Source organism: Boleophthalmus pectinirostris, unplaced genomic scaffold, assembly GCF_026225935.1.
Source record: "Boleophthalmus pectinirostris isolate CB_2022bp ecotype Guang Dong unplaced genomic scaffold, ASM2622593v1 HiC_scaffold_6, whole genome shotgun sequence".
NCBI classification, from domain to species: Eukaryota; Metazoa; Chordata; class Actinopteri; order Gobiiformes; family Gobiidae; genus Boleophthalmus; species Boleophthalmus pectinirostris.
In genome coordinates, this window is record NW_026571447.1 from 19,199,617 (window position 1) to 19,226,468 (window position 26,852).

Here is a 26,852-nt window from a genome sequence, read left to right on the forward strand (position 1 = left end):
TACTGAAAATGACTAACCCCAAGTGAGACTGGTTTTCCTGTCACAAAGCTTCCTGGAAGTATTTCATTTTTCTAAGTTTCAGAAAATGGGGACATATGCTTTTGATTGGTAAGTAGTATAGGGATAGGAAGTAACCGATCCAAAAAAAACCCCCAAAAAACATAGGTAATACACCCAACAACATTGTACTAGTTGATAATGTCAAAGTCAGAATCAAATCTGATAGACTTCCATTGATGCTATTGTCACTTTGGTCCTGCCAGGTCTGAGTGAGATCTCTTCGGCCGCAGCGCTGATAGGATTTGAACGTCAACATTAAGAGGATAGAGCATACCTCATTAGTGCTATGTCTGAGTAAATTAGCACTGATGCAAATCATCTGCAGTTCAAACAGAAAGGAGCAGTTTGGCAAAAAAAAAACAAAAAAAAACCAAAAAATAAATAAATAAATAAATACACTTCATCCCAAAATTCATACATTTTTGAATGTTTGGTTTATTTTCAGAATTTCACAAATGTTGAAGAAAAAGCATATTTATGGGGATTTCGGGTCATCTCTCAAAGGAAAAAAGGTATTAGATTACAGAAAACTAGTAATTTATAAAAGGAATATACCATTCTTTTCTTCAGTTATCTTCCATGCTCTTCTTTTCAACTGATAAAATTAATCCAACTTAATTTAATATGTTCTTGTTAGAGCGGTTTGTAAATACAATGCACAATGTATCCTTAACATCTGGACATATTTTCTTCCATGATTAGAAGGATACAGGAAAACTAGCAGAGACGTTTTCCAGTATGTCCAGACAGCAGAAGCCACTGGTCCAAAGTTACAATAGCACAATGTCTATTTGACAACAGTCACCACATGCTTCTCCCTCTCTGTGGTCACTGGGACAGATCCTGGTTTGCTGTGCTTGCGGACGTTTCTCTCCCTAGATGAAAAGCAAAAGAATCAACCATTAGGCATTTATTTTCATTTGAAGATATAGAGGACAGAGGGCGAGACAAGCAAACATGAGAGGGGTGGGGGAAGTGGTTAGACTGTTGACCTAACACCTACGTCACTGCCTACACTAATGTACCCAGAAAATAATGCATAAAGCAGAGATAGTAAATCACACCTAGGCCAAACACAGCTTTAAGCTTTCACAATACTGTCAGTAATTACACAAACAATCCCAGACTGAGCCATGAATCACTGGACGGCAGGGTGAACTGAGACAATCAATCCACCATACAAGCTGGAGCAATGACTATGTAAGACCTACAGAGACTGTGTCATGGGGGAAGGTTAGTCTGGGAAATTTTCCATTAGGGAACCCTAATTATTCCAGTTGCAAACATGTCCAAAAAAGATAAGAGAAGTGGGTTTGAGGAAAGGAGGGCTTTGGTAAGTAAGAGTAACTGATACATACTTTCTGCGGCGAGCCTCCCTCATAACTCTCAGCTCCTTGGACTGGTGGTACACTGTCTTTGGAAGGTGTCGGTGACGGGCAATACGTTTGATCTGAGGGTGATGCTGAAACTTCTCTTTCAGCTTCTGGTTGTAGTTTGTAGCTGCTCTTTCTCGGTGCGCCAGCTGTAGGTCAGACAAAAGAAGAAAAAATAGTTATGAATGAACAGTTTCATGGTATCAGTCTTATTATTTTCCAGATGTGAACATTTAAAGTATATTAGTGTCATATACATAACTGCACCTACCAACTACAAGAATGTACAACAGAAAGTCTCATTCTTGTTGAAAAAAATAAGTATTGGTCTGTATCACTTGTAAATATTCAATCCACGATGTAAACAAAATTTAAAATAAAATTATAAAGTAAGGAAACAAACACAAGGCTGTAATGTATAGCTATATATTCCTTACACATAAACTTACTATGGAGATGAGTCAGGGGTGGGATGTGTAATTTACAGGTCACACATACTGTGACTGTAAGTGACATGAATCACCACTGGTGAAGCAATTATTATTATTTTTTTCTTCCTAGTTTAAAGAATCAACTGTGGTCATCATTCAAAAGCTGAATGCAGGAGACCAGTAATGTTGTTACTTCAACTACAGTCAAAAACAAATTAGTAGTAGTTGAACCAGGTCAGTGCTAAATGTTCTTTTAAGCATAGAACAATTGTAAAGAGCTTTACTATATGATAAGTAATTTGCATTTAAAAGATTTATGCATTGTTAGAAAAGAGTTCAGCAGCCTGATGGAAAGACTTCAATTATGACTCCAATAATATTTCCGGACAGATTTCCACATTATGCTGTCTCAACACTGGCGTGCAGCACAGTGACCTACTCATCAAAACTGAATCAATGTCTGTTAAAAGTGAAGACACCAGCTCAACATCATCCCGTTCTGTCCATTCACTCATAACCCCCGCCCTCGGCTCCTTGGCTCGGACTGCTCCGCTTGAAGGCTTTTATTCTAATTAAAAGCAATGATTTGTCGGAGATTCAATTTACTGGGGGAAGATGTTAGATGCTGATCTTATTGCAGTAGACATTTCCCCTGAATATATACTTGTGGCTAGTCCGCTAACTCCGAAGAAAACATTATGTCCAATATTTGAAAAACAAAGAGGGACGCAGTAAGGAGTGTGTAGTGTGCCATTAACATACAATGAATTTTGAACATATCATAAAAATTTAAAAGTAATGATTTTTTTTATTTTATTTTAACTAAGATAATGACTTGGAACAATAATTTTTGTTTATACTGACATTCAGCACAAGCATACAGTAGTGTCCTTTCATTTTGGTCTAGAAACATTTGAATCAATTATGTCAGAAGTTACTGACTGGTTTGAAAGCACAACCCTTAAGGAAAAATAATAGCTAGCCTTTCTGTGCACCAAACAAGCTGATTCAACATGTCTCTGGGAAATTAAGTCTGATAAAGCATATGACAATCCCCATTTGAGATCCAGTCACATGAGTGTGATGTTTGACAAAGCTTTGAATCGGCACCTCAGCAATTCTTTATAATTAAAGACCCTTTTCAGTTCAACTTGATTGTTAATGTTTCATTATGCTTGGTGTAGCTTGCTTTAAGTGATTGGCCGATTCAAACTGCTGATAGGAGCAGGGCTTGTCTGATCTCTTTAAGTGCAATGCTTGCACATAAATCTCCTCTTGAGGAGTGACAGTAAAACAAGTGCCAAAAGCAGTCCAGATTTCCACTCTGAAGCTGCATTAGGGGAATAAGTGTGAGGGAATCTAGGGATGAAAAATGGCTTTTGAGATGGCACAGAAGATGTTTGAGATCTTTATTATTCAGTCATAACTGCTATTTGGAACACTGGAACAGTTCCCAGCAATTTATAGGATGTAAAACTCAGGATGTAGTGTACAGCTGGGCAGGAAATACTGCCAGGGCCATTATTTATAACAATTCAACCTTAAACAAGCAATAATATAGTAAATCAAGCAGTGGGGTTTCCCAGAAATCCCCAGGAGTTTTCAGTATATTGGTAAACACACCCAACAGCCACTGTCTTTTCATTCTAGTTCAACTTGGCATTTATGCTGTGGAGCCAGTTGGTACATTGTACTTATTGAGAGTGATTCCACCTCAAGTCAGCATCCATCACCGCATTTGGCAAGTGTACTGGCTACCTCCTGGCACAGTTACCCACATTCAACAGTGCCTATGTAGACAAAAAGCCACTGCCGTGTTAAAGAAGTGACGCTAAATGCCAGAGGAAGATGACACTTTGGCCCTGAAATGTTTTATTCGGTAAATGAAAAGAGCAGTGAACTTACCACTCCAAGTTTCTCTGAGGCATTGGCTTTCCATAGTCGAATGTTCATCTCATCTGAACCGCTTAAAATGTATTTGTTGTCTGCAGACCATTTAATGCAAATAACATGCTGCATGCGCTTGGTATGATAGACCTCTCTGGAGAAGATAAAACAAAGTTTAAATGAGAAACATGTCTGAAACATGAATAAGCATAAACTAAATTCATATCCATTCTTTGCCTATAGAATAGACTAGAATTCTCTTGTGAGGTTCAGATCAACGCTAACCTGCTGTGGCCTCCATTTTTGGGGAAGATGCGAATGGTTTTGTCAAAACTGGCTGATACAAACTCTTTTCCTGTTGGTGAAAAGTCAATGTCCAGAACAGCAGAAACATGGTCCATGTGCACCATGACCGGCTGTTCCAGGTTCCTCATGTCATAAGTGTAGAGACTAAAAAGAAGCACCAAAATATATATTTAAATAGTTAAACAAAAAACATCACTATGCTCACAATACTCTTGTATTGTATGTTCACTTACTTATAGTCTTCATTTGCACAGGTGAAGTAGTATGCTTCCATAGGGTTCCAGCAGAGTGTGTTACTTCTCATTGTCATTACAACCTGTTGGAACAAGTGCATATTAAAAAAAGACAATGACATTGGTCAAGCAATGGCTGAATGTGCATTATACCTTTTTGAGTGGAGTTGCTTCCCTCATGTCATAAAGCACTATACTTCTATCAGAAGCACAGCTTGCGAGCAGCTCAGTCTGTTGGTAAAAAGTTAACGAAACAAAATTTTGAATGAAACAAGTCAAATTAAAAATAGCAGTCATTTTTATTATTACCTCCACGGGGTTAAAACGAACACAGCTGAAGCTGTCCACACCCCAGGTAAAAGAGCGGATAGGACTGCTCCTCTGCTCATCCCAGATGTCCACCTGCTGGCCACATGTTGCAAACACACCTTCCTGTCTGTGATGGTCCAGTCCTGTGAATACAGTCTGGAGAAATGCACCCCTTTCATCAAACCCATAGGAATATCAGATATGTAATGAAATCTAATGTGAAAAGGGAACCATACTTTTCCAAGAATAGTGTTCAGTGGTTCCTCTTCTTCACCGAATTCTGGACATTGCATTTTCCACTGTTTGATTGTTTTGTCATCGCCAACCTGCATTAAAAGGAAAATTGCTTGACTGTATGTTTAGACCTGCCGTAGCTACCGTATCTGGTATGCACTTACACTGAAAAAAGATGTCCCACAAAACCGAACAACTATTCCTCGAACAAACCCTTCATGCGCTTGTATTGTTCGGACACATTCTCGTTTTGTCAAGTTCCAGATTTTCAACTAGAACAAAACGGGCAAAGTTGATTACTATACGTAGTAAGATAACAATGTAAACATACAGATTATTTAGAATCCTATTGAGTGAAGTTTTTAATGAAGTTGTAACTTCAAACAAAAACCATAGACCATAACCATTTCATAGTTGTAATGGTCCCACATCATCATTAAAGTAAAAACCTCAACACAAACTGCTGCCCGGATGTTACCAAAAATAAAGATTTTGTCATTGTGAAGCCAGCACGTTTCCAGCTCTCTATCAAGAGCTGGTTGGATAGTGCGAAGAGCAAAATTTTCAGATGGACAAACATCACAGCAGCCTTCTAAAGCTCTGTCTGGCCTATATTCTGATTTTAAGTTTAATCAAATATAGGAATAAAATTTATTTAACCACATGTATTCATACATACCCACATAAAACTATTATATGAAGTATATGAATGGGTCACTTTTAGAGCTATAACTCCTCTAAAACAAGATTCTAAACCTCAGTGGAAATATGCCAGTTAAATAAATAACCAGTAATAAGCAGTAATAAATAAAGGCAAAATATACCTCTCCATCACAGGAGCCAGACAGTAAACTGGACAGACGGGTGGTGTGTTTTGCCATGCAGTTTACTCCATCTCGGTGTCCATCCAAAGATGCCAGAAAAGGCTTAGCAAAAACTCTATCCAACTTGGTGGCATTTAGAGCCCTTGTGTATTCTCTGTTGACTTCAAATGGATGAAGGCTGGGGTCATAGTTTCTAGGAACTGCAGACAGAAAAGAGTTCAATAACTCACCACGCGTCATAATCATAAATGATCATAGTGAATTTAACAATAATAAATCATAAATTTAACAAATTGTAAATCAAAGGCTACATCAGAATCCATAATCTGTTAGTAGCCTATATAATAACAAGGCCAGCATCTTCTTTATAGATCAGACTCAGTAATCGAGGAATCAAGGTACATTATAGACACTGGCAAGCTTATTTATATACCACTAATGCATTCTTATCCATGCACATGCAGCTTCGTCGACAGTTTTTAGCCCGCTGTTTAGCTGAAAAAACTGTTAACATTAATCGCAGTCCACTTACCACGCTGAATATCATATTTGGTCTCCCGAACATAATCGTCCGGATTCCGCGACAGAACTTTAACTTTCATTTGGAAATAAAGATACTCGACAATACAATAGGTTTAGTCGATTTAAGAGTGTAATACAAAAATCAGCAGCGATGTGAAAACAAACTACCATGTGTTTTAGAAGAGGAGGAGCTTCATCGGGGTGCATTGTGGGATGCACAGTCCTCCAAGCCGTTTTTAATAAAGTTACAAAATATAGCCACACTAAAATCCGGACAAAGACAGCTTTTTAATGTGTCTCATCTCCACTGAAATATACATAGTGTTAATCAACAGATGTACAGTCCATTGTTTAAAATCATATGCAAACATTATGCAAATCTTCTAAGAACATAACATGTTTTAAGCGGTGTGAAGCATAGACTGCTTGAACGTGCGTTTATAGTGAAGGTTTCTGGCGGATGTAGTTGTTGGTGTAAAACTTTATTGGGAGAAAGGTCAGCAGCTGAAGCTTGACATTTGAGCATGGGGTCTCTGGCCGCTGTATATTCACAGAGTGGCTCATGTCAAAAACGTGGCTCACACAATATGTGTTGCCCGTGGGGAAACGGCAAGATCGTGGGATAATTATGGGTTATGTTTATGATTACTGACGTCTGTGTTATTATCCAAGTGTCTAAGTATCTTTCTTGTTTTGTAAATAACGCTAGCTGAAGCTAGCTTGTGTAACTTGGTGTAAACATGAGTTCTGCTTCAAACCCTGGCGATGTGACTGTCCCCGAGGCTGCACTGACCGGGAAGGCGGCCCCCTCCGTGTCTGTAGCCGGACACCTCCAGCAGGTTTTCAGTCATGTGAAGGTGGGGAACTTGGTTGCAGGGCTCAGTGGTGGAGTGGTGTCAACTCTGGTTCTTCATCCACTGGACTTGGTCAAAATCAGATTTGCAGGTATGTCCAAAACAGTTTGCTTACAAATGGTGAATGTCAAAATGTGTACGGCTACACAATTCATTGATCACCATTCTTATGTTATTAAAAATACTAGCCATGTGTCTGCTTTACCAGCAATTCTTAGACTAGTGCTTTTGACTTGACTGCCATATTGAGTGATCTTGTGAATGAATCCAGTGGAGCCTCCCGGTAGCCTATTTGGAGACATTGTCTCTGCGTGGTCCTGGTGGCTAAATAATGAAAATGTATAGGCCTAATTAGTAAGCATGACCAGACCCATGGTTTAAATAATGTAATCAAGGCTGTGTCTAAACAAGAAGTTGTCAGATCCTTAGGGTTGTGTAGAAACTCTGAACCACAACTCTTCTTAAGATAAGCCTAATTCCTACATTGATGCATTAGCCATCAGGTGTTCTCCCTTATTTTATATAAAAGCTGTTCAGTTGTAAGAAAAAGCAAAAGCTAATTAATTCTTCATGCATTAGTTTAAAAAGTCTAAGTTTATTTGGCAGGGTTTAATCAAACATTTTTAAAGAATGTGTGAATTTTGATTGCCTTGCCCTTAAACTAGTTCACCTTTTGTTTTTCCTGAAAAATGTTAGGTCCCAGCCAACACTGAGCACTTTAAACAATACTGACTACTTACACATATAAACTTCTGTTTTTATTAACTTGTTAATTGTTGTCTACTTTGCAGTCAGTGATGGCTTGGAGCTTAGACCAAAGTACAGTGGTATCTTTCACTGTATGAGGAGTGTGTGGAAGCAGGAGGGACTCAGAGGACTTTATCAAGGTGTGACCCCTAATGTCTGGGGTGCTGGAGCATCCTGGGGTCTTTACTTCTTCTTGTATGTGAACTGCTTTATCTCTAAAATTAAATATTTACACAGTCATTAGCAAATAAATGAAATGTATAACTTGCAATGTTAAAATCAGACTAATTTTACAGCTACAATGCAATAAAAGGCTACACAAAAGAAGGACGTCAGACTGAGTTGAGCGCAACAGAGCACTTAGTATCGGCAGCTGAAGCAGGTCGGTACTGCACTAAACCAGTTCTGTTGACCATAAAACTAGACACACAGTGGACTCTTTGTTGTGTTCCAGCAATTTACTAACTTCACATGTTTCTGATTAAACGTTCTTGTTGCTTAGGTATCCTGACTCTCACCATAACCAATCCTATATGGGTGACCAAAACTCGACTGGTGCTGCAGTACGATGCAGGGTCATCAGGGAAACAGTACAAGGGAATGGTGGATGCCCTGGTTAAGATATATCGCCATGAGGGACTCCCAGGGTTGTACAAGGTTAGGTTACACATATGCCTCTTTCTACATGCCATAATCATATCTGTTGCCTCATTCTCTTGACATGATATTTGAGACAGAGGCCACTAGATGTCACTATAATTTCAAATGTTGCACAAAAGTATGTTGTGCAGTTTTTCTTTGTAGGGTAGGGCATCATAACAAGTAGGCTATACTGTCTCTGATTTAACTTATTATGCTAGTTAATTGAAGTAATTTAAACGAAAATAGAATTAACCAAGTTTAACTTTCAAAGAAAACCAAAGAAATTAGTTATTTTGTGATCTCATTCTCTGCAGGGTTATATTCCTGGTTTGTTTGGTACCTCTCATGGCGCACTACAGTTTATGGCCTATGAAGAGCTCAAAAGAGACTACAATAAACACAGGAAGGCACCTTCAGATGCTAAACTGGTGAGTCATTACTTTTATAAGCCTGATAGTGCTTAAGGACGTGTTGTGAAATTCACGATTCATGATTGAATTGTTAAATTCAACAAACTGGTTGCAGTTGATTACTGTAACGTTTACCTTGAAGAAATGAATCATGCGCTTTCCTGTTTCTCTCCTCTCCCTCCTCCTTTTCTCATTTTTGTGTCTTCATCAACAGAGTGCTTTGGAGTATATCACAATGGCAGCATTATCCAAACTATTTGCAGTGGCCACAACATATCCCTATCAGGTGGTGCGTGCTAGGCTTCAGGACCAGCACAATAAATACAATGGAGTTCTTGATGTTGTGAGACGTACATGGAGGTATTGGCAATTAATAAGATTACATTTTGGATAATTCTGGTTTAATATTATTGTAAATTATATATGACATGCCATAGCTATGATGGATAAGGGTTCGTGATTGCAGATATTTTTATGTGTTTTAACAAGGGCTAGTTTTGGATAAAAAAACAGATCAAACAAAACTGACACATTTTGCTCATCTTTTTTCAGAAATGAGGGCGCTTTTGGTTTCTACAAAGGAATTGGTGCCAACTTGATCAGAGTAACTCCAGCGTGTTGCATCACCTTCGTAGTTTATGAAAATGTGTCTCGGCTGCTCATCACTCAGTCTCATTGAGGTTTTTACAGAAAACCAGAGCAGTAGCAACAGACTATGAATGCACATTGTTACAACTAAGCTTTTCATGCATCTGGGTGGAACAAAATGGACTGTGAAACAAAGATGCTTCATAACTGATGAAACGTGTTCAATACATGCAAATGTGCTGATGTGGGATCCTTTCATTTGCACTGTAAGCCAATGAGGAAGATTGCTTGTGATATAACTGTTTGTATTGTCAGTACATTATGAGATGGAGTTTAGAATTTTTTTCTAAAATTCTAAAATTTGTCATTGCATTTTATAGCCATGTTAACATGGACATAACTACTGTCAAGTTTAAAGAGTGATGTACACTATCATTGGAATAGTCTTAGCTTTTTTATGGTTTTACTTAAATTATTGTTTTAAAGTACGAAGTGATATTCACAATGGGGAGAGTTGATTATATCCTAAACAGAGCTACAAGTGTTGTTTTGTTTATGGAAAATAAAATAAAAATTGAGAGTTGCTTAGACAACTGTAAAATAGCAAATTTGTTCACTCATGTCAACATTATATTTAAATTACATAGATTTTTTTCAACTTTTTGTTGATTTTGAAAAAAAATAGGTAAATAATTGAATGGATTCCAAAATGTACAAAATTTTACTTTATTCATCAATCTTTGAAAAAACAGCAACAAAAGTCTTCAAATTAAAGTGTCACCAGAAACAGAGAAAAGCTAAAGTATATGTTTATGGCATACATCAAACATCTGTGTTTATAAGCCTGTCCTCTAGGTTAGCATTTAGACAAACAAAAGGACATTCAAGTTAGTGTGAGTGATACTGGCACTCAACCACACCTTATGACACTGTAATAGCACCACAACTGAAGTCTCTCCTTTCAGTGTTATTTATTCATTTAGGCAGTTCCTCAATAATGATCCTAGATACAGAGTTCCAGCCTGTTGAAGCATCACCCCTGGGATAGTCTGCACAGGTCCCCACCCACACGGCCACATCCACCAGTCCAGATTTCACTCCGTCGCACAGCCCTTCAACTAAAAAAGAAAAGAACAAAAATGCTTTAGCGTTAGGGAACGCCCAAATTGTCTCCTTTGCCCTTATGCACAATTGGTTAACCATGTGATGACTCAGTACCACTACAAAGGCCTTAGTAAAAACTACTGGATTAGCTGAATGTTCCTTATTCATTATTAAACTGTGGGGCTGATGCTTGGTGGAAGTCTGAAATCTTGCCATTCAAAGCCCTGATTCAGTTTAACTTAATTTTATTTGACTTTCTTTGGTAGTCCTTAGAGATTGACCATTAGACCGATATTTGAACTTTTTAGCAGATTGGCTATCGGCTTTAAATATCCAGCACAAGCTGATATTTTATTTTGGCACAAAACAGGGCTACACATATCTCTTATACATTTGCAGTAAAAAGAGCTTGGGTGGAGTTTGTAGTATTATAATTTAGATAAATAGTATTATCATTTAAATGACATAATTTGGACAAAATCACCTCAGAAATCTCAGCCATTGGTTGCACTGCAATCTAACCAACCGGCATCAGCCATAAAAAAAAAAAAAAACATGTCCTGGTTTGTTTCTGTTATGTGCTAGTCCTTTCTGTACTGCTTTAGTTTAGCTTTAGACTGGTTATGGTATAGCATAAGTGATCCCACAGGTTAATAGACTGGTATATCTGATGAGCTGATAAAAGTGTCAATAACAGACAATGTCCTCGTGCATATGTACCTGAGGATGTCCGGTGGATGTTGATGGTTGAATTCAGCTCGGGACTGCCCTGGTCCAGGTAGATGATGGATTCTATGGGAAGAGGCCCAGTGCACTCTGCTCCATTAAAGGTGAAGTACCACCGCTGACAGCAGGCATTCTTACACTTAAGTCTGAGAGATCCACTGAACAGGACCCTCAGAGAGCTGTCAGTGCGCATCTTGGTGAAGGTGCAGTCCTGAAACACAAGAAGTTATTCTAAACTAGTAGTCTAAAAGGTTGAATCATTAAAACTTAAATATTAAAAGGCACGCACAATACAAAATAAGAGTTCTTGTTTTATTTGCCCAATTTCACAACATAATATTGTACAGATTTTGCCAAAAAACTTGGCAGATGGATCACTAACCAGCAATGCCTTGAGAAGGACACCTCAAACATGTCTGTGGCTCTTTTGGCTACCAGTAGTCGGCCAGTCTGCCCAAGAGTATCTATGTCAAGCATTACAATAATTTTGACTTTTTCAACTTACAGATGCATTGTGTAACTTTTCTGGTGGAGGGTCCATTGCTCTTCCTATTAAACAAATCTGCTTTACAGTTATTCAATTATAACTTTTATAGGTCAGAAATAACAAATAATAGCATTCTGACTGTGACTGGGGGTGCCTCTCCACAGATCTGACCAGTAACTTGGTCTGGTTTGGTCTCCATGAAGTCAAAAAGGTTTCCAGACAAAGCAATAGCATTTCCATGGAAAAAAGTATTTGATTACACAATGCACCTTTAACAATAGTAAGGAAGAATTTTGGCAATAAGGAACATATGATATAGCCCAGTTTCACCTTATCATTAGGCAAATTCTAGATACTTACAGCTACTTTGCCCAGGTCAATCCCATAGTTGAGTGAGTTCCAGGCACACTGCTTATAGTTCGGTTTCCATGGCTCCTCAAAGATCTCACTGATGCACTCTCCCTTCTCCCCCTTCAGCCCATCTCGTCCTGGGATACCTGGTGTGCCGGGGATACCATTGGTCCCTGGGTTACCGTCCCGTCCAGGAGTCCCAGATGGACCCTGCATGCAGCTGCCAAACTGGAGAAAAAAGAGGATTCATATTTTCTTATTAGTGAACTTCCTGTGGGGGATTTTCCTGTTGCTGGATTAGACCAGGCAAAAGCAGTGAGTAAGTGAGTGAGTGAGTATTCATTTAAGGAAAGTCCCATTAAACAGTGCTTGTGAGGTATATAAACAAAGCATTCCCTTTGGGCTGACCCTGAGTTTATGAGTGGACATAAATGTGAAAACAGACGTGATCAATTTGAGCTATATGACCAAAAGCACCAACAGCCCATGACTTGGCCATTACTACAATTATTCAACTAATAAAAGTATTTTCAGCTAAATAATGAATGCAACAACTATGCAATACAATATAATAATACACATTCAATTGTGGGGCCAAAAAACAAGGATTTTAAATAGTACTAAGCACTAAGGGGCCAGGACTAAACAAGAGATTTAATTGGCTCTAAAATCTAACATTGAACTGAAAAGACTCTTTAGTACCAATAGAAATAGTACATAAAATCAGTGCTAGTGAACCACTAATACAAGGCCCAAATAATATTAATACTAATTTTTTATGAACTATAATTCATAAAATGTATATAGATCTTTTTGAACACTCAGTGACCCTTAATGGTGAATTGTAGACTTGGTGACAGCTTAAATTAACAGCTGTCTGGCCACACATGTCTGTGTGTGTGATTCATTGTCCCCTATCTCCTGCAGCTATGTTTAAACAGATGCAGCCTTTCAAAAGCTGAGTCAGGAATTTCCAGGGACAACCCATATATAAGACTTTAATCTATTACAGAACAACCCACTCAAAATAGGAAAAAGTCTTTAGCATTTCCCAGTACTTGGATCCATAAGTGAAAAAACGTCTTTTGAGAAAGAATCTTTCAATGTGGCTCTAAAAACAAGGCATAACAGAGTATATTTCCAGCTGATTTAGTAATAATTGTATATTTATTTGCATGCTGTCATCAAACCATACACAGTTCAGTTCACCATTTTGCCCATAAAAGATAAAGCTAAGAAACAAAACATTTTACAGAATGTTTTTAGAGATCCTAACCATAGCCCAAGATAGCTCAGTGTTATTTTATGAGACACTTTTACCAAAACAATACAAAAGTTTATGGCCCTGGATTGGCATTGTGGTCAAGTGACTTATATGAGCCATGCACAGTGCGCTCATTTCCCCAACCAACATGTATCTTTATCTTTGTACAAACACTAAAGGAGTTTTCTTTGTTGGTCTAGATTTGCCCTTTAGCTTGAAATGCAGCTTAGAGATATAATTTTTAAAGAGGTGCAGGCTGACTGAAATAAAACCGATAGAAAAAAAAGACTCCCTAAAACAATATACAATAATTATCCCAATATTTGGAACATTTTTCTGCATCATAGTTGGCATTAGTTGAAAGCCAGGTGGTTTTAACAGATGGTTAAGCAAGAAGCCAGAGTTCTGTTTTATCCATTAGGTGGACATCCTGACATCATCTAGTAAAACGAGACGCTGGATGGGACAAGCAGAAAGGCAGCAGACAGTGAGTTAAAAGGCATGACCTAGTGACCAAATGCAGAAGCTCCTTATATTTGATTCTCCTTCGGGATCAATAAAATATCCATCTATCATCTATCATATTTCATGGTTAGCATTGGCTGATACTTGAAAGCATTAACAGTATATGTGATGAGCTTTTTAAATTTCAAAAATTAGAATAATTCATGTTTAATTTGGTTCTACTGTATATATTTTGATTATTTTTTTGTCAGAATGCTCAAATAGTGCTAATATTTTTTGTGTATTTTACCACCAAATGCAGTCCAATGATTTAGTGGCTCACGGAAAAGAATCTCTTAACTGCTTTACCAGTCTATGATATAGGACCAGTTGGCTGAAGATATGTAATTCTTATTTTCTTATTATGTGTATTTTTACCTCCACCAAGGAAGTTATGTTTTTGCCGGCGTTTGTCTGTTTGTTTGTTTGTTTGTTTGTTTGTCTGTTAGCAACATAACTCAAAAAGTTATGGACCGATTTTGATGAAATTTTCAGGGTTTGTTGGAAATGTGAAAAGGAAGAACTGATTTCATTTTGGGGGTGATCTGGAAGAAATCCTGGATTCTGGATCACTTTGAAATTTGAGTTAACATTGTGGTAAATGGGGCCAAAAATGTTGTTTCTCAATATCTCGGTTAATTATTGACCAAACCCCATGAAATTTGACTCAGGGATGGACAATCGGATCCTTTTTCACATTCCAAATTGAAAGATACGAGACAAATATTTATGGAAAACACAATTAATATGAGGGGGACTGTAGTCCTTGGCGGAGGTCTGCGCTCTCTGAGTGCTTTTCTAGTTCTACATATTTTACTGCTCTCTGTTTGCCTCTGTGCGCAGTGATTAGCATATTATGTTGAATTTTACACCAATGCCCTACTTCCAAATCCTCTAAATTTATCTAGGCTTGAGACTGTCTGGTGAATCCATAGTTGGATTCAGGGAGTACTGTATATGATTTGTAAAATGTGTAGTTTTATTGAGTGTCAAACAGCTTTCATAGTATGGGTTAGTGAAAGGAGCCTCTGTCCACTAAACCACACTGCTCACGCTCATATTAGCTCCCAGTTTGGATTTTTCTGAGCTGACTGCATGAATTACTCTCCAACTCTATGGATATTAGCAGCAGCACAGTCCATTACTGTAAATGTGATATAAAAGCAGCCCCGTAGTGCTCAGAAGGCAGCAAGAGTATTTCATGCATAAATCGACATCAAAGCATAGACACAAGCACAGCAGGACACTTTATATGCATGGCGGCTATGGAGCAGTTGGACAGTCCCAGGGGAGTTCAAAGAGGCATTTTACCATGTTTTTTGAATTTCTTCCTTCTTCTGAGTGTCTGGTGCAGTTGGGCTTTTCTGCATCATTTCCAGAGCACTGTATGAGTATAAAATAGTAACACAAGAAACTATTCACTCTGTTGTTTTCATATAGGATCGAAGTTGGGAAATGGGTTACAACAGGTAAACACAAGGTTCCCTCCAAATGTTATCTGATGAAGTCCTGTGGGCACTCGGGTCTACTAGCAAAATAAACAGCAGTTTCACTTTCATTTGGTTCCCAGGAGAATTGGGACAACGGCCCCCTTCATACCATCCTTAAGGTTATGCAATTTAAAGCAAATATATATTTTTTACTTAACACTGATTTGAGAGCCATAAAGATCATAAATGGTGCAGAACATAGGCTGGATTGTGGCACTGGCTACATTAAAACAGCAGTTCAACCTTTTCATTAGATTGGTGGATTAAGACAAAAGTATAGACAGTGACCTAACCACTTCCTGTTTGGAATAGCGTAAGCCTTCATTAGTGGGCACCTATAATTTGAAAGTGTCCTCTCTCATCCTAGGGTAATATTTGGAAATTGTCCCCAATTTTCTTTTCAAAGTAGACTTTATAAGTGCCATGATGGAAAGTCATCCGGTTTAAATTAATGGCAGTGACAGACAAGTAGAAAATTAGTCACGTGGCAGCTTAACTGGCACAAATTGCACACGGCACAAATAATGCGTTTTGAATTAGTTATGCGACAAAGGCAATAAAACGTACCTTATCTGCGTCAGGATCCTTTCGGTATCCTCTATTTCTCACCTTTTCCACGCCATAAAGCGGCAAAGCCAAGCAAATGAGTAGCAGCAGGCGGGCAACTAACGGAGACATTATAATAACCGGGCTTCTGTGCGCTACTCTGAAGGATCTGAGGCGGCAGTTTGACTCCAATACTAACCACTTTTTTAAGCTGAGAGGAGGACTGGAGGAGGAGGCAGGAGTTTGCAGAGAGGGGGAAGCACCGGTGCTGTGTCAAATAAAGTTTAGACAAAGAGCAGGCGGTGCGGGAAGCTTCTCAAGATTTAGGCACGTGCATTGACACCAGATAAATAGAAAATAATGACGATTTATTTGTATAAAATGAAACGGTACAACATAATTATACAATATATTGCTTAGACAAACCAATGAGGTTTTGATATACAATGACACTTATAATAAACTTTCCCTTTTAAGAAGTGTTGATGCTCACATACTATGGAATAGAAATAGGAATCCCGTGAACAACATTATAGACAGTAGCTTCAACATGAAAAAATACAGATGATTAGAGACAGAAATAAATCTGTCAATGCTTAAAAGATGCAAGGTCTGTATATATAACACACCCAACAATAAGCCACAATTATTATTTAACCCACTCTTTGTGCTTCTAAAAATATAGTGCAACGCCAATAAGACATTTCATAATGAAAACCATCACACCAACAGCACTCATCCCAAACAAAGAATAATTAAAGAGGTCATGCTTAACCAAAGGCGTTATAAAAAAGTTACATAATACAGATTCACAGGGAAAAAGTTTGAGACAGTCTTAGAAAGAACAGAAAACAATGCATCACAATATTCAATAACTCGACAAAAACAGTGTCTTTTCTAAACAATATCAAACTACAGGCTCTGTATCATTAAGCATTCAAAACCATAGGTCACAGAAGGACTTGCAGCATTACATTTGGCATGACCTTTAAAAGTGAAATGTCCAGTGTTAAGACTAGTCCAGTTAAACTAAATGTCTTCTATAAGTTAAAAATTGTCCAAATATACCATTCAAATATGCCTGGTATGTTACAATAAGACAGCAGTGGCATGATGTATTACCTGACATATACTGGGGCTAATAAATCATCTGTTTGAGTCTGAAAGACATATGGACACTTAAGTTGAAACAGGTTCATGGTGAGAGAGTCGTATTTTTCAGCAGTTCATGTCTTTTGTCTCCTTGCTCTCCTCAGGATCCTTGTGCACCAGTTGGATTTGGCTGGAGTCCTGGAGGGTGCTGCTATGGGAGAGATTTAAAGCTGGATGCTGGACTGGGGAAATCCTCTTGGCGTCAGAGTGGTCACTTCTAGGAGTATTCCTAAAAATAAAAACACTTCGTGTTGATAATGTGTTCACTGGTATTATGTAAACAGTAGGAAACGATTGATTGCGTTAAGATGTAAATGTCACTCTAGAATTGCAAGGCTGTTATTTCATAAATCAACTGGAAATCTTATATTCCTTATTAATTTCACATACTGAAGTATGTGTTAGTAATGGTTAGAAACAATACACCTTGACAACCGTTTTAAGTTCTATAGAAAGTTACAGAGACACATGAGGGCAACAGGGTCATAGCAGGGTAAGACTGGGTAAGTAAGTAAATACAGGCAAGTACAGGCAAGTAGTTCAATAAGTAACCTTTTAAAATTAAAATATGCTTCTTCAGCAACAATAGGCACCATTCATTTGATTTAATCCTAACGCTAATGCACAAGTATTAGTGTATTCAACAACTACAGACATTTAAAATGCAGTCACATGTTCATTAAAACGTAATCAAAATGTTTCACCTCATAAAATTTTACTTGCCTTCCATCACCCACTCTGGCTAAGCTGTCTGACAGGCTGCTGACTTTGCCGGAGCTGCTTCCTTTACTGCGTCTCTCCACCCCGTCCCTCTCTCGTTCCCTCTCTCTGTCTCTGTCCCGACGTGAACTCCGGCTGGACACTCCCCTCTCCAAGTGCTCCCTGACTGATGCCTCAGAATGGGAGCCTTGAGGTGGGTGGGCATGAGGGGACAGTGCTGGGCCTTGGTTTGTGCCCACAGAGACAGAGGGGCTGGTGGGTACTCCTCCAGTGCTCGTGCCCATAGATTTAGAGACCACCTTGAGTTTGTGAGCACCTGATTTGTAGTGCTTTTTCTTGTGCTGGACACGGCTGTTGTGCTTTAGGAAAAACTCACAGGATTCTTGAAGAACGCGACGGCTCTCACTGATGGGACTGTGGGCCAAAAAGGTACATAATAGGCATATTTCACATAAGCCATACTGGGCAAATTAGTATGCAATGTTTAAACTTGGGAAAAATGCTCTTACTCTCTCTTGCGTGTCCTATTGAAAAAGTAGGCCCACTCAGAGCAGGTCTTTTTGCTGCTGACCCAGAACACTGAAGAGATCCCCACCACTAATGTCATCAAGTACTTCACCAGAAACAAGGTCAGGTCTGGGTGCTCGGGCTCTACTTCCTGTATGGGAAAACAATGAGTTATGATATAATAGTCATCATAATAAAAATGCTTTTATTAGGGCAAAATTATAGTTACATAACACAATTAGCAAAACTGAATGCGTAAAGGGTCTATGTTACGTTATTTCTGATCAATGTTATAATGTTGTTTTCCCTATCTTTAAAGAGTTCAGTAAAAGGTAACTGTTAACTTGAAAACTACCACTACATGACATCACAAGGTGGAAAATCATTTGTGAATGGAACCAAACACAACTCCGGGTATGTTTTTGCGGACACCACATTATAATATGGCTTTGAATCAGTTTTGTGTAATATATATAGCTTTAATGAGCATAAAAGGAAATAAATCAAATTTCAAAATCAAAATGACATTATTATTTTCAAACATCAAGTGGCCCTAGTTGTTATTGCTAAAAGTGTGTACCTTGGATGGGCAGGGGATGCTGTACTTCTGACAGTTTTCTCTGAGCCATGTTGCCTCCCACTTGCTCCTGTAGCTTTGCTCATAGGTGTAACAGCCCAATAGTGTGACCAGTGGCACCAGATACAGGCAGCTGAACACACCGATTCGAATCATAAACTTCTTCAACTTCTCCTGATTTCTCTCATCGTGCTGAATCACCTGCCGCACGTGGTTAAGGGAGACAATACCAGCCAGGATAAGGCAGAGTCCTACCAAAACACCCACACACAGAGGGGCCAGGACAAAGTAGCGGAGAGCGTCCAAATCGTAAAGACCCACGAAGCAAACGCCACTAATGTTGTCGCCCTCAACTTTATTTAGAGCCAAAAGCATGACAGTCAGAGCACCAGGGATTCCCCATGCAGCTGAATGGAACCACACCTACACAAAAACAAAATGTACAATTATTAGTTCATATTCTGTTGTCACTTTGTATTATTCAAAGTAGAAAAAAGAAAATGTGAAAGTATTCTTTAGGTTTTAATTTTAATCTCAATCCTGGTCATGCATAATATTGATCAGGTGTTTTTGTTAATTTAGACTTTAGCTGTCTCTAATAAAATCCCAAATGCCTATATATGATTGAAGATGTATGCAATATTAGATTCAATTCAATAGGCAAAGGCTATACTTCAAATTTTGCTTTATTTTGAGGTTTAAATTCTGGCCTTCATTTCAGTTTAAATGTACAAAATAGCAGTTAAACTTTGTGTGTGAACTGATTCTATACTATGATTGTGATTTTGACCATTATCAGACCTCTAGTAAGATCGTATTTAAGTTAAATTTACCGCTTTTTTCTCAATGGCTTCACAGCTCCACTTGGGTCCAGCTGCCAGGAACCAGGTGATGGTGAGAATGACCCACCAGACGACACCGGCGATAGTAAAGAAGTAGAGCAACATGAAGATCAGAGTGCATCCTTTACTCTGGGATCCAAGGACCACAGTAAACATGCCTGTTGGGTGAAAGGGCTCGGTGCAGGCTGCTTTGTTCCCCAGTAGGAATCCAATGAAGTATATTAATGATATAAAACTATAGCAGACTGCGTAGAAAATAATCGGCCGCTCCGGATATCGAAAACGCTTGACATCAATGAGGAAGGTGAGGAAAGTAAACAGTGTAGCTCCAAGACAAATGATTGAGCACACACCGATGAAGCTCTTTGCGAAGTCTATGTCATGTGGTTTGAAATACATGTTGGAGCAAGGTGGTGCACAGTCCTGGGCTCCTAAAAAAGACGATCCAAAACCTGATTTGGTCTTGAACTGCAGCGGACACCAAAAGCCAAGGTCTCTCTTTGCTGCAGAGGATTTCATTGGAGTGGTGGCTTGTAATGAGGAGTCTGTGTCGGGTATACCACATAAAGGCAATCTAAAGCAAAAAACAGAAAAATCTTAAGATCATTTTCGTTTCTATAGTAACTACTTCAGACTGCATTCTCTTGTTCCTGTTTTCTTTGACATATACCTTAAAAACTTATTGAGCTACCCTTCAGATTTAGGTTGTCAAATGTGTAGATACCCAGATGCAAATCAATACCAAAACTGTTAAAACTAGATACTCATGTGACCAAGTTTTGATAAGGCAAAAAAAAAAAAATCACTTAAACAGGACAAAACTGGATCTTGCGTGAATAGTTTTCAAATGGTCTTAATCAATGTCAGAGCAAGTACTAGACCACATGGTAATATTAAAGTAAGTACTATTATTATGTGTCAAGCCTTTTCCTTAGTATCAAAATCAAAAATATTGTGACAGTCCTTCAGGTATAATTCTTTGAAATGCCATGCTCTCACTTGTCACACTGTAGCTCAGGAGGCCAGGTGATGCCGAAAACACGGATGTTCTCTGCACAGTCGGATAGCACTGTCTTGCACTCCTCCCTGCAGGGACCAAACACGTTGTTTTCCTCGATGCACGAGGGATAAAAGGCCTTGCACAGGAAGTGGTGCACATCTGGAGAACAGTGCAGCTTTGCCAACGGCATAAAAGGCTGTGGAAAGACAAGAGACTACAGATGAAATCATGGTTGAATTATAACATGTATGTCTGAAATACAACATTGCTTGTGACATTTTATTGCAACAGAATAAAAGAATTAAGTTAGTACAAAGAGAAAAACATTTGATGCATATTTCTAACTGAATACGGCATGTTTTGTACTCCTCTGTGCTGTCCAGTGTAACTGATACACCAATATTCACTCAGTATGTGATATGTGTACAGTGAAGACATTTTCATATCCAACTCACAATAGTCAGATTTTTGAGCAGATGATGAGCTGGGGTGCTCCATAGCGCCACACAAAGGGCCCATTCACTGCAGAGGAAGCACACTCTTCCGTTTCAACACATCGCTCAAGAAATCCACAAATGGGAGGGGAGCAGAGGCAGGAAATGAGTGTGTGGACATTTGGAAACACACAGTGACAGAGCAGAGACACTGGGATCATGTTGTTGGTTTTCCACGGATGGAACAATAAGGGCCTATATGTGGGGACCATAGACTGTATAGTGGGAACTCATGACTACTTTTACAAACTAGAATGTTGAAAATTGTTCTTTATTTCTGTTAGGTTCACATAACTCTCATGATCTTAAATATGCTGTGACTTTTGGCATACTCTTATTGGTCTGCACATGAATATTTATTGTAGAACTACGTTTGTAGTTGTAGCAATAATGTTAAGCAATTTTTCAACATCCACGTATTTGCTTTTATTAATAACACTGGTGTTGATAAACTCAGCTCCTCATAACTTAGAGCATGACAGGGGCGGATCAATTGAGGAATGGGTAGGAACTAAACAACTGTCTATAATTTTAAGTCTGATTTCTAATAATCACAGTAAATGAGTGGGATAAATGGTAGCCAAAAACTGAAATGTTCTGAGCATGCAAACCTAAAATGCAGGACAATCCATGATTACTAAAACAATTAATGAAACCACCTGAAACTGAATGATTAAGAAAAGTTATCATAATATGGTTAAAAATCATAAAAGTCTACTTTGCAAAACATGTTTCCTTTAAACTAAAATCACTTAGAAAGAGACCACTTCCTCCATCTAAGGAGACCAAAGCATCATTTGCCACTGACAGAGGTTTGTGCTAGCCCAATCCACTTTATTCATTCACACTTGTGACCCCTAGTGGCAGGATAAATGTTGTGTCCATCCTTACAATAATATATAAAGATTTATTTACATCTACATGCCATTCACACAGTGCTCAGTATTCAATGTTTGCTGTTCTTGTCAGTCCCCAGCTCCAGTTTGGCATCAGGCCCAAGGCTCTGGGGCTGAGCGCGCCCTCACTGACAGTACAGGTCCTTGTTTCTCTTGTGGACGTTTTGGAAGCCTTCTCATTTGCACTACATTTTGAGCAACAATCTGATCTTTATTTGCCTGCAACTGTGATGTGCTGCAGCTAATTTAGAGACCATCAACTAGAGGCAAACTACAGGGTTGGTTTAAAGACTACTACATTAGCCTGATCCTTATTCCTAAATATTATTTAAAACACTTTTTAATCATGAAGCCAAAATAGTTTTTGAAATACCAAGGCCAGTGATTCAGAAGAAAATTACAATCAAATCAAAGATTGGATCAGGATTTAACTATGTATGTCATCTGTTTGATGTATTTTATTTTTCTCCATAAAAAATCCCAGAAACATCTAAGTAACTGAACATTTTTGAACCACTGTCATAGGTGTAGGCAATGCAGGACACTAGTGTTGGCTGGTTACCTAGGAGAGCAGAGCACAGCTGTAAGACTTTGTACAAGTAGAAATGAGTGAGTGATTAACAGAGAAAAGTCATTGTGGTATGCAGGGTGGGCTTTGTGTCCCTGTATCTGGGTGTGTCTCACTCCTTCTGCCTCTCTTCACAGAAATCAAAGCCCATGCACAACAAAGTCAGAGAAGTCGCCAGTGGCCAAGGTCGCTATGAAATAAGGATCCTATTCCTACACTTTTCTCCAGATGGCAAATACACAAAGACTTCATCCATGGATCCCTGCTCATTCTCTACATTCTCACACCAAATGCTGTAATGCACACTAGGGCCTGTGGCAATGTCAAGACACAAAATGGGAATACCAAAGAAATAGGAGAAGCCTTTGCACAGCCAATGTCATTACTGTTGAGGTCTGTGTTTACACTATGCCTAACATGAAGGAACCATGGGATTATGACAATAAAGGCCTACATAATAATGTCTGTATGATACCCTGTAATTAGGATAAGCTAAATAAAGCAACAAAGGAACGCGAGGAGGTCACACGACAGTTGTTTCAGATGAAACAGAAAATGCCCAGAAGAAAGTTCAGAAGAAACGTATGTAAAAACAGAAGGTTAGTATTGCTAACACTGAATACAATTCATCAGTTAAAATGTTTGTTATTTAATGTGCCTTTACTTATAGTGTTGTTACCTTCTAAATAACATAACTGGAGTTGTGTTTTGTTTCATTCACACATACTGGAGCAATCCTTTAATATTAGTCTGTATACATCTCCAAAGCTCAAAATGCTGTACTCCACCTTGTGATGTCATGTAGTGGTAAATTAACAGCTATCGTTTTGACTTTTGTTCAGCCCTGGAATTGCCAAATAATTCTAGTGGAGGTTTATTGTAATTTAAAAACACAGCGGAGTATTTCATGTATGGCATCAGAAATTGGAACAGAGTGTTTTCTGCTGGGACAAGAACTCTTCATACTCAGGGTCTGTATGTTAAACATGTGTGAATGAACCAAAACATAATTCAGGGTATATTTTTGATGATAAACATTAAAACATAGATCAGAAAATAGTATAATAATGTTACTTTATTATTTTTCTACTCTCTATCTTCTAACTCTTTTAGTTTTATTATCTTTTTAATATTTGATGAATGAGACAGTGTCAGTAACTATCAGAGATGATTTGTGAGCTTCGAGCTTGCTTGCTGATGTCCATTTAAAAATGCTAATTATGGTCAAATCAATATGCACTCATGAAGACAGCAAGACGGTATTTACTGACTACAAGCACTAATAGCATTGTGAATGACACTGGTAGACTTTTGTGGTTGGATCTGTTGCAAAAACAGAGGAAGTATTGGTTTCACTTCAAACTGGACTAATAACGCTAATTACAGCCTCACAAAGCGATCAATACCAAATGAGACAGATGGATTAGTAACAAGCCAACAATACTGAAAACTTTGGAACAGAAAATTTGTTGGCACTCTCAAACTGTTGAAGCCTTGCTATCTGAAACTGGTTTGTGACAGTGGCATTAGCTTTCCATAACAATACATTATAATACATTTATTTCTGTCAGCTCCTTTCTTGATCCTTTTCATAGACCATAATACTCATGATCTCTAATAACCTTGGTCTCACTTCCAAATAAACAAAATAAAAAGGCAAAAATATATAATACCCATAAAAACCTTATTGGACAAAAGTTAACTCACGCTCTCCTCAGGGTCACATAGACACAAAGAAATTATTTTTTTTCCTTACCGCTCTCTTGGGGCAGGTCAATCAGACCCAAAAATGTATTGTCAAATCAATTCTTGCCAAGTGAGAAAATAAATTTTTGGGTCTGATTGACCCGCCCCAAGAGAGCAGGAAGGAAAAAAATTTATTTTGTGGTCAATGTGACCCTGAGGAGAGCGTGAGGATTTAAAAATTTCCCTAAATATGAAGTGAACGCACCTCCATTTGAGCAGCTGCTATGTCTTGGTCATAGTGCTCCATCATGTTGGGGAAGAAGGTCATGTTGTATGGCATTTCCAGACATCGGTGCACTCTGATTGGCTCACAGGTGAACAGGCTGTGGGCATAGGACTGTCCCACCCACAGCAGCCCCAAACACAGCCACAGTGGTCCTGGTAGCAGCATGGTAGTGGTGTATTTCTGTATCCTCTGTGCACCACAGATTATAGAATGGCTGGTAAAAGAATGTAGGTTTGAGAGCTTTTTTCGAGTCACCTCATTGCAGCGGGAGGATGTAGCAAAAGGGACACAGTTTCCATCATCCACACAGTACTGGAGCAGGTGCCCTGGGTCAAAGACACAACTCCCACATCTGAAATATAAAAACAGAGTTTGTGCTTTTTCATTTAATTACATTAATACTATGCCATATGTTAAAATTTCACTAATAGCTAACTAGATAGATAGATACTTAATTGATCCCAAAGGAAATTCAAAAACTGCATACATTTCACAGACAAAATATTTAATATATTGCTCCAACTCAAAAACAAGTTTTCAGATTGATTCAGCATCTTTTGTAAGTACACCAGCACCAGATAAATGCAAGACAGACTACTGGAACCTTTTTTTGACCCTTTTTTTGGCTCCAATCCCAAATGAGCTAGTTTACTATGTATTGCAGAAAGTACAGATATTGTTTTAATTGGAAAGCTCTTCCTCCACACCTGTTCCATATGGCATTGGGTTTGAGGCAAAGTAAACGTGACCAAATCATTAATAAAATACCGGTACAAGTGCAAACCTGGAAAATGACATCAAGACTAGTGTGATTTAAGAGCATAGGTCTGAGCTTGTCAACACACATTAAATTCCAGTTACGTTTCTACACTTTAGTGGTTGGGAGTTTTTCCTGCTTTGATAGGGCCCCATAAAGACTGAGTGTCAATTACAGGCAGTGAAATCTTCTGAGGAAACATGAGAGTGCTATTGTTGAGTTATACCAGCAAACATTACCATAGAGAGTCTTTGCATAGTACTGCTGTGTGTCACCAAGAGACCAGCGGGTTAAGCCACTCAATAAATAAAGTCAGTTAAGGCTAGAAAGACATAGATTAAGAGAGAAAACATGTTTAGTCCTGCCTTGTCGTTAGATTTGTTTTCACAGTTCAGTGCAATACAGTGCTGAATTTAAGGTTAGTAGATGAGTAACGCATGCTTAATTCCTGTTCATAATGTACTGATACGATACTTGTGGCACAAGTTTATCTAATCTAACCACAACGCACTCAACACAAAAGAAACATTTCCAGATATCGATTGGTATGCTGAATAATGTTGACATGAAAATAAAGGGGTTTTGGCAGCTCAGAGATATGTATTAAGAGGAAATAGGAAAAATAGTCCAGATAAAAGCGCATTTTGACACAAACAGTAGCAATGAATGGAGTTAGCTAACTTACAGCTCATTGTTTGAATTAACCAGAAATTTAACTTAATATCACAGTTAAAGCAAATATCTACCCAGGAGAGCTCTAAGGCGTTCTGATGTGCTAAAGAGAACCAGACAAGTTCTCTGTAGTAAACAAAACGTGAGGTGTTAGGGAGAGTACAGTAAACTTGCCTACCACAGTCGCCATGGGATAGAGCCAGAAAACTTCGAAACAATAAAGTTGGTAAAACAAAACTAACCCAAAATCTAAGTATAAATAAACTTACCTTAAACTCACACGACGTTCTAACTCTGATTCCTACATGAATATAGAGGAAGTATGGTTTTAGGGTGAAGATTCGCGACGTGTTTCGGTGAAAAAGTGATCCAGCTGCAGCTGCCTCTTCCCGTGTTTTCTTGACTGGAGCGTGTGACGTTTACGTGTAGTAGGACGTGTTATGACTGTGTAGCATAGATCTATTAAAGCATTGCAAATAACGTGTAAAGCACTGCAGTAATCACATCTGTTTAGAAGATGAGAAAAGCAATTGGACATCTTAAAGAAATTTGTTAAAAATTTACTCAGAACACCATAAAGACAGCAAAAATGTCATAATATAGACAATGCAACGCCACAAAATAATAGCCCACTGATAGATGGCCACTTGACAGTATATTAATGGATATTCACAAAATATAGTTCATTATTCAAGCTGAGAATGACTCTATCAATATCTGTAACAAATCTGAACAGCCGAAAGTCGAAACAGCAGTTCTTAGAAGTTGACACTATCCTACTTTCACAAACGCGTCAGTAGAGA

General features: G+C 38.4%; 4 protein-coding genes across 6 annotated transcripts; 1 reads left to right on the forward strand and 3 right to left on the reverse strand.

Annotated features, from left to right (window-relative positions):
• Positions 1-475: 475 nt before the first annotated feature.
• On the reverse strand, positions 476-6,368 carry dcaf13 (ddb1 and cul4 associated factor 13). Its single transcript, XM_055163786.1, has 11 exons — positions 6,190-6,368; positions 5,658-5,857; positions 4,998-5,105; positions 4,836-4,925; positions 4,600-4,755; positions 4,444-4,521; positions 4,291-4,373; positions 4,037-4,201; positions 3,770-3,905; positions 1,419-1,582; positions 476-935 (listed from the first exon to the last, which is right to left on the reverse strand). Exons 1-11 carry the CDS (start codon positions 6,257-6,259, stop codon positions 848-850), a joined length of 1,338 nt encoding a protein of 445 aa, XP_055019761.1. The 5' UTR covers positions 6,260-6,368; the 3' UTR covers positions 476-847.
• Positions 6,369-6,683: 315 nt separating this feature from the next.
• On the forward strand, positions 6,684-10,216 carry LOC110171435 (mitochondrial folate transporter/carrier). Its single transcript, XM_020937144.2, has 7 exons — positions 6,684-7,124; positions 7,825-7,975; positions 8,077-8,162; positions 8,283-8,437; positions 8,737-8,850; positions 9,047-9,192; positions 9,385-10,216. Exons 1-7 carry the CDS (start codon positions 6,920-6,922, stop codon positions 9,509-9,511), a joined length of 984 nt encoding a protein of 327 aa, XP_020792803.1. The 5' UTR covers positions 6,684-6,919; the 3' UTR covers positions 9,512-10,216.
• LOC110171850 (collagen triple helix repeat-containing protein 1) lies at positions 10,131-16,112 on the reverse strand. 3 transcript variants are annotated; one of them, XM_020937646.2, is made up of 5 exons: positions 15,914-16,111; positions 15,168-15,239; positions 12,098-12,316; positions 11,245-11,461; positions 10,131-10,538 (listed from the first exon to the last, which is right to left on the reverse strand). In XM_020937646.2, exons 1-5 carry the CDS (start codon positions 16,022-16,024, stop codon positions 10,396-10,398), a joined length of 762 nt encoding a protein of 253 aa, XP_020793305.1. In that variant the 5' UTR covers positions 16,025-16,111; the 3' UTR covers positions 10,131-10,395. The 3 variants fall into 3 exon arrangements, with proteins under 3 accessions (XP_020793305.1, XP_055020227.1, XP_020793306.1); XM_055164252.1 differs by lacking the exon at positions 15,168-15,239 and having other exon boundaries at positions 15,956-16,112; XM_020937647.2 differs by lacking the exon at positions 15,168-15,239 and having other exon boundaries at positions 15,914-16,110.
• A 127-nt stretch (positions 16,113-16,239) lies between these two features.
• LOC110171419 (frizzled-6) lies at positions 16,240-26,453 on the reverse strand. The gene is made up of 8 exons (XM_020937127.2): positions 26,319-26,453; positions 24,600-24,972; positions 20,690-20,886; positions 19,682-20,264; positions 18,852-19,271; positions 18,274-18,422; positions 17,768-18,178; positions 16,240-17,273 (listed from the first exon to the last, which is right to left on the reverse strand). The coding sequence occupies exons 2-8, from the start codon at positions 24,783-24,785 to the stop codon at positions 17,111-17,113; spliced, it is 2,109 nt and encodes a 702-aa protein (XP_020792786.1). The 5' UTR covers positions 24,786-24,972; positions 26,319-26,453; the 3' UTR covers positions 16,240-17,110.
• Positions 26,454-26,852: the final 399 nt, after the last annotated feature.